The sequence below is a fragment of the Eurosta solidaginis genome, chromosome 1 (assembly GCF_040869045.1).
Source record: "Eurosta solidaginis isolate ZX-2024a chromosome 1, ASM4086904v1, whole genome shotgun sequence".
Taxonomy (NCBI): Eukaryota; Metazoa; Arthropoda; class Insecta; order Diptera; family Tephritidae; genus Eurosta; species Eurosta solidaginis.
In genome coordinates this window covers 307,622,223-307,634,266 of record NC_090319.1, presented here as the reverse complement: position 1 = coordinate 307,634,266, position 12,044 = coordinate 307,622,223, and the positions used below count along the sequence as shown (strand labels likewise).

Here is a 12,044-nt window from a genome sequence, read left to right as displayed (position 1 = left end):
AAAAGATAAAGTAACGCTGCTAACAACTCACAAAGCAATTGGCCGGCCGCTCATGTTCTTACCGTCGCCAATTTGGTCGCCTGACCTAAAAAATACCCACTGAAAAAGACTGCAGGCCTGCCAAAATGGTGAACTCAAAACTACATTCTCTACATACATTTTTTTATATATTTTTTTTGAAATTATTAAAAAAATTACTTTAAAATATGTTTGATTTTTCACCACTGTACGTTAAACAACAAGTCATTACCATATCTGCTTAAACTTACAATACCTCTAACTACGACATATCACATACCTATGATCTCAATGTGTAGCTGCCCGTTAAAAAATGTGAGGCTCCTTTGGAAGAATTTTCAAAAAATGTGTAACATCCATCTTAGTTTGGGGTAGTTGTGTTTAATGTAGGGACACTCTTTATTCTGACTCTGTATACAAACAAACATAAAAGGTATTGTTTTTGATTCAAGGTTCGAATCGAGCTCAAGGCCAGAACAATAATTTTTTTTTTAATGATAATTATTGTTATTTTTTAATTTTTCTAAATTAGAAAAATTGTATTTTGTTTTTGGCATAGTAAGTAGAACATTTTTCAGACAACCTGCCATAACTGCGCAGATAGATCCATTTCGAAGGGTGCTAAGCCTTCATCATCAGTACGCTTTAGGCATGCTGCGCTAACCATTTAGCTATACAGCGGTGGTTTGTTTGACTGGCAAATTTGCTACTTCTATTCCTTTCTACCAACTACATTTATTCAGTGTTGCGCCATCTGGTGCAAATCACTGATAATACTGGATTTTTGTTTATTGTCAATTACTTTGTTTGACATTCCCAAGTGCTCATGGTTTATTAACAACTGTTTTTGTTTATATCGGCCTATTGATAAATCATTGAAGGTTCGAATCGAGCTCAAGGCCAGAACAATAATTTTTTTCTAATGATAATTATTGTTATTTTTAAATTTTTCTAAATTAGAAAAATTTTTCTGGCCTTGAGCTCGATTCGAACCTTGAATGATTTATCAATAGGCCGATATAAACAAAAAAAAAAAGGTATTGTTTTTGTTTAAAAATTTAAGCAGAAGACTTTGTTTCAAAAGATGTGTACGATTTTAATTGGGTTTGTTGCATAACTAAATTTCCCCGAAATTAAAATGAAATAAAAATGCATACATACCTACGTAAGTAGGTACGCAATTGAATTGTTTTCTTTTTCGCCACTTTGCATTTGCATGTTTGGCTAACAGCGAACAAACACACAAAATCATTTTTTTAAATGTATTTTTTGATGTGTAAGTATCAGCGTGAGAGAATACAGAATGTAAGCTCGGTGTGTATGGGAGAGTGGAGAATATAAGCGTACTGTGTAGTGTAGGCGTAAATTGTGTATCGGATTGATTTGTATGATAAAGTAGAGAAGGTAGCGGCAAGTGTAGTCACTACACTATAGTCAAATGTGGAAAGAATGCAAGGCTAGGAAAGGAAAGGGTTTGTATACGTGTGTTATCGACGAGTTGTAAACAAGCTATTGACTTGTTATCGAAGTGTTATATATCTGTTGTCGATAACAAAGGTTATATCCAATTCCTATCGAAAAGTTATGAATATTTATAAAAAGATTTGCGATGTGTTATGAAAAAGTTATCAAAAAGTCGTGTTTATATATTATCAAGAAGTTATCGATTTGCTATCAATTTGTTATAGATTTGTGATCGAAGAGTTTCCAGATATTAACTGAAAAGTCATCGATATAAAAAATTTGTTGATTTGTTGTTGAAAAGTTATAGACTTGGTTCGGAAAGTTTATCCTTGCATTATTGATGTATTACCAATTAGTTATTGCCTATTCTTTTCGGAGAGTTATCTTTATTAGCGAATTATAGATTATATAGTGATTTGTAATCGAAAAGCTATCGATTTTTTTTTTTCAAATATTTTTTTATATGTTATCAAAAAGTTATCGATTTGCTATCAATTTGTTATAGATTTGTGATCGAAGAGTTTCCAGCTATTAACTGAAAAGTCATCGATATAAAAAAATTTGTTGATTTGTTGTTGAAAAGTTATAGACTTGGTTCGGAAAGTTTATCCTTGCATTATTGATGTATTACCAATTAGTTATTGCCTATTCTTTTCGGAGAGTTATCTTTATTAGCGAATTATAGATTATATAGTGATTTGTAATCGAAAAGCTATCGATTTTTTTTTTTCAAATATTTTTTTATATGTTATCAAAAAGTTATCGATTTGCTATAAAAAATGTATCGATTTGTCAACGAAGAGTTATCGACGTGTCGTATTTGTGTTACCAATTCGTTATCGAAAAGTTGTAAATTTTTTTTGGAAAAGTTATCGATTTTTTATTGATATTTTTTCATTTCTTATCGGAGTGCTACCAATTTGTTATCGGCGCCTTTTCGACGTGCTAACAACGACTCATCGAATTGTTATGAAGAAGATACCAATAAAACTTGAATATCTAATTCAATTTACAATTGATGAAAATTCTGTAACCCATCAATAACAGCCCGATTACAAACTAATAAGAAGACAATGACACGCCGATGACTCGGCGAAAGGAAATCCAATAAGGTAATAGGTCGGTTATAAAAGACTAAATTGTAGTTATTGGTTGTTGCCGAAATTATTTGTTCCTGATAAAGTCGTCTCCGTTTTATTCCAACCACTGGGCGAGCTCCTCTAGCTTATTTAAAAACTTTAGTTCTCTAGACGTACCCCTGTATGTTTACACATCCAGCTTCATGAGTACTTTGTACTTTCCTTTTTTTTTTTTTTTTTTGATGTAGAACGAAAGTAAATATTTCAAAGTTTAATAAAAAATGAAATTACTTAACAATTTGCAGTGTTCTCCTTTTTATTTTTTCTACAAATTGGCGAGATGGAGCCTCCATGTTTTATGACGACTCCGACTGGCAGCTGAATTTTCACTGATAAGCTTTTCATGGCTGATATACTGAACCCTTGAAGAGGGACGACTCCGCTTATAAAAACTTTTTCCAACGAAAACAAGTTTTCTCTAAACGTTTACTGTTGCATTTCCTGGAATCTGAACCAAATTTATGGTGTAATATGCGGAGCACGATAAAGCCACACCACGGCAGCCACCGCAGCAAAGAAGAAGAGCTGCAACGGAGTAATTCGTTTTTGATTCATTGCTGAAAAAAAGTAATTTTATGGTTTTTCACCATATTCTGGCAAGTTTCTACGCCCATTTTTATAGGTTCCTCCAAATTACATTAAAAATAACAATTTCACATAGCTTAGTTTTAAAATGCAGAGATCTGATTTCAAAGCAGACCTCTCTGTGTATTTGCAAGATCGAAGCTAACATTCGGAGTCAAAAAGGAAAACATCTCATGAGCCTAATTTCATGTAATGATATGGGCCTGAATATAATCCATATATGACACATATTGGCGTCACAAAAAGCATTTTTTCCACTTTTTGGACTACGAAAATTCTCCTTTTTGAAGCTTTTCGGAACCATTTATGAATTTAACACGTGTCATATATGAAGGTAGTAGTAGTTTTATACATCCATCCTAGCTCTATGATCCGAAGACGATTTTATTGAAAATGGCCTCCCTTTTCTTTGATGACTGCAGCGCACAATTTCGGCATTCTTTTGATGATTTTTTGAAGTGTTTGATGTGAAATATTATTCAACGCTTCGTTCAAACAATTCTCGAGGTCAGGAAGGCTTGTTGGCTTTAGATCTCTCACACATCGATCCAATTTTTCCCAAATAGCTCGATGGGATTTAAATCGGAGGATTTTGGTGGCCACTCCATTGTATCAGGGTCAACTGCGACTTTTTTTGGTTCCAAATAAGAAGTACATAAGTATGTTTCAGATCGCTGTCTTGTTGGTAAATGAATCCACGACCAATCAAATTAATGCCAGATGGTATTGCATGGCGTGGGAGTATACTGTCATACTGCTCTTTTTTCATAATTCCTTCAATAATTTTTAGTTGACCAACACCAGCCTAGCTAAAACAGCCCACCCAAACCATCACTAAGCTACCGCCATGTTTCATAGTTGGCACAAAGCAATCTGCTTTGAATCTTTCATTGACGTTTCTGCGAACATATTGACGCCTATGGCTACCGAAAAGTTCGAATTTTGATTCGTCTGACCATAAAACTGAATTCCACTGATCAATCGTCAAGTCGATCTGTTCTTGAGCAAACTTCAGCCTTTTCTGTTTATTTACCGGCCGTAGAAGTGGCTTTCTGGCAGCAATGCTTCCAATCATACATTTTTCTTTAAACCAGCCTTTTACTGTCGTAAGCGATATTGGTGAATCCAAGTCTTCATTGATTTCAACACGAATTTATGATGCAGATTTCCGTCGATTGGCTTTACTTATTGCATATATTTTGTTGTCGATTCTTTGATTTGTATTTCTTGGTCGACCAGATGGTTTCCTGTTAATATTTTGTCCAGTCTCTTGATATCTTCTGGCCGTATGAACTAAACACAGAGATATTTTCAAAAGGTTGGCTATTTCTCGATAGCTTTTCCCTGTTTTTTGCAAAATAATGATTTGGGCTCGTATTTCGACGGATATTTCCTTTCGCTTGACCCTTTTTAAATCTGGAAAAATACAATACTGATGCTACTTCAACAACAACATCTTTTTTTATATTCTTCTAGTACTTTCCGACTGTACTGTATTCTGTTTTTGTTTTCAAGATAAATATTTTGACATTCAGGAAAATTCATTAAATTAGGAAAGCATATACGAACCCTTGTTTGGAACAATAGTGCTTTTGCAAAGGCGAAATTATACATATTGTAACGAATGTTTGCAGCACTGAGCGATGCTATCGTCTCTAAGCCGCTGCTAAGCAGTGACGTGAATTCACATCCATAGATCAATCATTATGTGTATACATAAACGAAACAATAATTGCTTCTACACATATGTACCATGTACGTATATGAGCAGCGGAGATTCAATGCACAAACACATGCATATATCTGAGATACTCCTGAAAGTATGCAATGAGAAAAACTATAAAATCATGCAATTGTAGTTACAGCTGAGAAGTTTGAGAGCTGCTGGACTAGTAGATTCTGGAAGCGCCTAGAAGATGCAAACGTTGAAGTCCGAGAGTATAAAAGGCGGCATTGTAGAGGCGCTGGAATTCAGTTTGATTTGAGATTTCGATTAAGACGCTATCTAGCAAGCAAGAGCAGTATTATTTTGAATAATAGAGTTCCATTTGAGCTACCAATCAGTTTGGTTATTAAGCAAGCTATTCGTTGCACAGTTTGAGTGTTATTGTGAAACACTTTAATAAAGGCCATTTTTCCATTATTCAATATTGGAGTTATTTATTCAACAGTTTAGTGATTCGAACTTAGCAGAGGGTTGCAAATAAGAGGATTTGCAAGTAAATTCGTTACAATATGTATGTCATACTGAGGGGAGAATTATGTAGTGAAAATCCATCAAAAATTTCTGAAGCACTTCTGAGAAATAATGGTTTCGCACGGTCAGCAACAATAAAATTAACAAAAAATATGTGCAACATGCACAAAATAAAAGCTTTCCATAATAGGATAAGAAACTTGCGTTTTTAAATATATACATTCTGAGCGTACGGCTCATGATTTTCATCATCTTGGGGTCATAAAAGACTTCCACCCTGCAAAAATCGTTGGACCATGTGATCCACTGGAGTACTTTCCATTGTACTCCACTGTAGTGCAGCAATGGACCAACTCATATTTCTACACGAACATATTGTAAGCCGATTATTGCTCGTTTTTAATGATTGTAATCACTACACGATGTTTATTGGACTGTGGGTAATCCATGGATTACTCTGATGTAATGCTGAGCTGGAGCATATGGTCTCGTCCTAGGACATCGCAATGTTAATTGGACCATATTTTTTGTATGAATTGTGGTTAACTTTGGAGCACTCGGTTGGTTCATAGCGAGTACTCTATACATGCATGCATGGAAACATATTTCTGATTCTTATATTTATCACATACTAGCAGACCCGGCAGTTGTTGTTCTGCCCTAAATTTGGTATATCTGCATACATTTTAATAAGCCTTTTTCGTCTAACTCTGTCCTCGCCCCTCTACACTTATTATATCTCTTTCTCAGTCTCCTTCTCTCTTTTCTCTTCTCTCAAGTTCTTCATATCTTATTGCCAGTCGCAGAGGGTGGTATGTATTTTGTTCCAGCCCCATTCCGAGTCTCACTCCCAGTCCCACTGTGAGTCTCAGTCTCAATCCCAGTCCTAATCCCAGTCCCAGTCCGTCTCTGGTCTACTTCATGGAAAAAAGCATGGTAAATTCTAATATAGGCAAATTTATATAGCAAATTTAAGGCAAATCGAATAGGACGTGTATGTAAGTAGGTATGTGGGTATTATTAATTCATGTCTATATTTCAGCTTCGCATGCATATTTATCAGTTTTGCCAGGTTGATGTGACTAAATCTTTTATCACAATGAAAATTACTTAAAAGCTCTCAGCAGCAGCTTTCATTTGAAATCCAAAATACACACACATTCTAGGGGTGCCCGGGTCCACGTTTTGGCCTATAACTCGAGACCATAGCCACCAACAGATATGAAAACTACTCTATACTAAAGCACTCATCAACAGCTTTCATTTGATATCCATATTATATAAACACATTCTAGGGGTGCACGGGTCCACGTTTTGGCCTATAACTCTAGACCCTAGTCACCAATAGGTATGAAAAATACCCTGTTCTAAAGCACTCATCAACAGCTTTCATCTGATATCCATATTGCATAAACACATTCTAGGGGTGCCCGGGTCCACGTTTTGGCCTATATCTCTAGACCCTAGTCGCCAATAGGTATGAAAACTATCCTGTATTAAAGCACTCATCAACAGCTTTCATTTGATATCTATATTGTATAAACACATTCTAGGGGTACCCGGGTCCACGTTTTGGCCTATATCTCGAGACCTTAGTCACCAATAGGTATGAAAACTTCCCAGTACTAAAGCACTCATCTACAGCTTTCATTTGATATCCATATTGTATAAACACATTCTAGGGGTGCCCGGGTCCACGTTTTGGCCTATAACTCGATACCCTAGTCACCAATAGGTATGAAAACTACCCTGTACTAAAGCACTCATCAACAGCTTTCATTTCATATCCATATTGTATAAGCACATTCTAGGGGTGCCCGGGTCCACGTTTTGGCCTATATCTCGAGACCCTAGTCACCCAGGGGTACGAAAAATACTTAGTGTCAAAGTACTCATAAACAGCTTCCATTTTACACCCATATTGTACAAACACTTCCTGGAGTTACCTGGGTCCAGGTTTTGGCCTATATCTCGAGATCCTAGTCTCCCGGTATCAAAGTAGTCATTATAGAAAACTTCCCCGTGGAAAAATACATACATATATATATATATCAATTTTCATAATAATCGGTCCAGTAGTTTTTGAGTTAATCAATGACATACAAACAAACATTCTTTTTTATATATATGTATAGATTTTGGGTTCATTTTCGACTCCGTAATTATAACCGCTCCGAGAATGTTCGAGGGGATGTATAAATATGGGTTATTAGTTTATTTAATAATTTGGGAAAAATTTAAACAACGTGACATCAGGACGGGCAAGGCGACAGCTGTTTCAAATATCTTCAAAGCCTTTTCTCCCGGGTGGTTTAAGTGTTACAAACGCATTCAGCCACGTCATATCTTAGTTGTTGTAAATTTTTCCCAATTGTCTTCTTTGCATATTTTCTCTATTCACAGTCCATATTTCATATGGCATCATGTGGTAAAGTTATGCGTTGGTAAAGCGGTTTCAAAGAAACTTGGTGTTGTTGCTTTTTGTTTTATTTTAGCGGGGATTACCCTTATTGCTTTTATTTGAAGAAATTTTATTAATCTTTGGAGGAAATACGCTGCCATTTTTTCTTAAGAATGCTAACATAATTTTTTCGGTTATAAAGTGACTTGCTTACCTACATACCTATTTCCATATGTACATATGTACATCGTTAACAACATAAATAAGAATGTGGTGCACTTGCGCTGGCTTTGTTAAATGATGTTCTATTTGGTTATTTTTTTATTTTTTTTTTTTTTATTTTATTTTGTCGTACCATTTTCGTAAGTAACAGCTCAGCATGTGCGAACAATTTTTGCTGTCTGCTCGTTATTTCCTGCTGTTTTTTGCTGTCACCACCCTGTAAGCTGAACCATTTTCCGTAAATTTTGTAATCGAATGTCAGATACTAAATATGTAAAAGTACTCACATACATACATATGCACATACAATAACATGAGTATCGCTCTCATTTTATCCATTATAAGAGCCATATTATAAGTACTTATTATCTTTTTCGTTGTATTTGGCTATTATGTAAAATAGAAGTTATCTCCTTGCATTCCGTGCGTTTTTTCCACAAGCATTCTCCAATATCTTGGCCATTCTGATAGATACTAAAAATTCATTTCACTATTATTATCCATAAGCTTTTTTTCGTTTCTTCAATATATGACTGTACTCTATATTTATAAGCACAGCAATATGTACTTAGGTACATACTTCACTTTATGTATATTGTTCTTCAATTTATGTTCTTTTTTTCATTTTCTTACAGGATTCCAATAACACAACTAGCATTCTAAATTTGAAGGTAACATCGGAAAATGATAATGCCGAACTGACATGCCGTGCGTCGAATCCTTGGTTCTCTGGCAGCGCTATTGAAGACAAACGCATCATTCGTGTAGCCTGTAAGTATAGTAGATACACTCATATTTACATATGTAAGTACAATAAAATTTAATGATGTACTTAGTAGGTAATCTGTGTACTGCCGAGGTAAATAAGCATTTATCAAAATTGCAAAATCAGATTTTTCCTAAGTATGCTTTCAATTTTGCGTAGGTACGGATGTACATATTATAGCTGCTATCCGGATGTATGATACAACCTGCAGAGTTGTTGACTCATTTAGGAATATATAGAATCTCTCTTTAAGACAAATATCAAAGATCTTGCAGAAACGAAGTCCTAAACGATTTAAGATATGGCCTAGCTAAAGATGGACATAGCACACTCGAAGACTTTTTGTCCCCATTTCATTATATTTTGATATTAAGAGTTGATTTAGCCCAAGTAAAAAAAATTTCAGAAATCAATCGGAAAATTACTCTTTCTTCTTTGTACTGAATAGGAAATTCTAAATAGGTAAAGTCCTCCCTTGAGGAGCAAAGATGACGCGCAACAAGCCGCTCATCATACTTGTCCTGATGTATGTCAGAATCATGGATGTGTTGAGAGAAGATGAGAGATCTCTTGGAGTGTTCGAGAAAAAAATATCCGGACGATGTATGGGCCTGTCCGTGATGTTCACGGCGGATACTGCATGAGCTTTACGCAAATATGAAGATAGTGTAGAGATAGGTAAAAGCTTCGCTGGCTAGGCATGACGTTCTATTTCAAAAAGTATTTCAACCGACAATGCGGTTTGAAAGCATAGAAAAAGGGAGACCTTCACTGAGTTGATGAAGGCGGGTGTAGGATGACTTGATGCTCGCTCTGGATTGGTGTCTGTCATCGTGAAAAGGATTGCTGGCGACTGTTGAACACAAATTAGAGATAATGACGATGGTGATATTGAAAAAGGATTACTCTTACAATTAATATATGCCCTTTTTACATAAACGTTTCGATAAAGGCGTTAACGATAATTTTCTCTAAAAACCGATAATAGTTACATATTTCCAAGCATAATTTCGATAAGTTGCCAAAAACAAAGAGATGAATGTAGTTTTTATCAATAACACGCCGAAAGCTAGTCGATAAAGCGTTGACAAGCACTGATATCCATGACAAAAACAATTCGTCAATAACACACACAGAATACCAATATAAAGTCTATTTCAACCCGACTACTCGCCGATAATTACCTAATACGACGTCGTAAATATGCCGGTAGCACGTCGATGACATACCGATGACTCCTAAATATCGGTTGTTATCGATAAGAAGCCGATGAAGCTTTTTTCCAAAGTAGTACCGTAATATTGCCGCCACCTATTTCGGAAATCTCTGAAGGTGGTTCCGAATCAGGAAAAATTGCCTCGAGGTGTCTCCAAATATTCCAGAAATAAATTCCAAAACATCTCGGAAATGGTTTTTCAAAATAATCTTAAAATATTCCCGACATGGTTCCAAAAATTCAAAAATAATTCCAAAATCGGTTCGATATCGGTGCCTTAACTAATGTCGAAATAGGTCGAAAGGGTCTCCGAAATGGTGCCTCAAAATGGTTTTAAAATTTTCCCGACATGGTTCCAATAAAGTTCAAAGATAATTCCAAAATGGTCCTAAAACAACCCCGAAATGGTCCCGAAAGTTATACTATCAAATATTTCAGAAGTAATCACTAACAATTCCGAAAGAAGTCGCAAAAAGTTTCCGAAGTAGGTGAACCCGTTTATTTTCGATCTGAAACCGACGCAGTAATGACATCATAAAAAAAGGGTCCCATGTTTGTGACAGAATGAAAGTTATTTCAAAAAAAAGCCCAAGTTAGTACGAAATTGGGAAGATTCTCAACTTAATCTTTAACAGTCCTGGTATTATTGTGAATAGATCATTGACGAAACCTGAAGAAGTCACACACTTCATAATATTTTTTTTTAGCAATCTTGTGGTCTTATCTGGTTTTTATCGTGGATTTGGTCGGGACAGTGTCAAATTTCGCGAAGTGAAAAACTGCTAGCATTAGGGAAATAGGCGTTGATTTTAAAGCATAGCACATCAATGGGTGGGGCGGGACATGTAACCATTAAAGTGCAGTCATGGGCGAAGGACAAAAAGGTAACTCTTTTTGGTGTGGAAGGCAGCTTCGATATATAAAAGCTAAACAAAATTAGGCATAGGAAACCAAAGGTTTTTATATAACGTTTCTGAACTGTACTCAGGCTGGCCGACCACACAGATAATTTGCGGTTCACATTTTTAGACTGGGACGCAGGGTAGAACCTTCCAAGTCTTTCAGTAACGTGCCGTGATTAATGTTTCAGAGGATTTCGATAAATCTTACGCTACGGGTACTGTTCGATGGTGGGATGAACTGATTCAGTTGTCCGTAACTTAATTGTGTGTTGACGGCGGTAATGATTGGTCAGTCGCAGCTTCGTGGGGAAATAACGGGGCAGGACGACATCAAGTGGCTTCGCTGCCGGTGATAGAAGAGATATTGGGCGATATAAGTCTCCTACGCTAGCAGGTTTTCAGGCTTTAGTAGCGGTACCAGCCTTAATAAGTTTCGTTTCTCAAGGATGATGAAACTGGTCAGAGAAAGGTTAAAGACGTGCGGCATATATTTAATCCCTCAAAGCCGAGGTTTGGAAGTATTAAACAACAAAATACAAAGCTAACTTAAATTTGCTTAAACGGACTTTACATGAAAGCCTCCGCGTTTTCTCGTTTTTGGGAGGATGAATATTATCAAACACAATAAATAAAAAAACCACAATATCTGCTTTAAAATTACTGTAACTTTAGTTCAGCGCCCACGTACACTTACAAACCAACCATTCTTACATACATATTTACATCCATTTCTATTCGCGTACGTGTGCTGGTCGGTCACTTTCATTCAAGAACTATAAAATGCACACAGCTCTCTATAAAATTTCGAACAATTTTTCTAATTTAATTGGGTCTAAACCAATTTCTTGCTTGAAAGTGAACATGCGATCTGGAGGTTCAGAATGTTCACTCAATCTGATGCCGCTCTATTACATTAGCCTAATTTTATAGCAGCTCAAGTTTACTATAATACTCGTTGTTAAGTCTCTAAATTTTCTGCATATATGAAGTTATCTCAGTAAAAAAATAACCGCCTTCGTTTCGTTCGGTTGCACTTCATGTTTTTTAGGCGGACGTGGCTTTGTAGATAAACTGCTGTTTTGTGCCGCAGGAATACTTAAACTACTCACTCTCTTTAATATTTGCTTACATATA

The 12,044-nt window shown here is 35.8% G+C and overlaps 1 protein-coding gene across 1 annotated transcript in view; it reads left to right on the top strand.

Annotated features, from left to right (window-relative positions):
• Positions 1-12,044, top strand: part of side (sidestep) — a 527,768-nt gene that overhangs the window by 307,315 nt on the left and 208,409 nt on the right. The window contains exon 9 of the mRNA XM_067761445.1: positions 8,662-8,797. Within this exon, the coding sequence (XP_067617546.1) occupies positions 8,662-8,797 (136 nt within the window). The remainder of the gene's footprint in view (positions 1-8,661; positions 8,798-12,044) is intronic.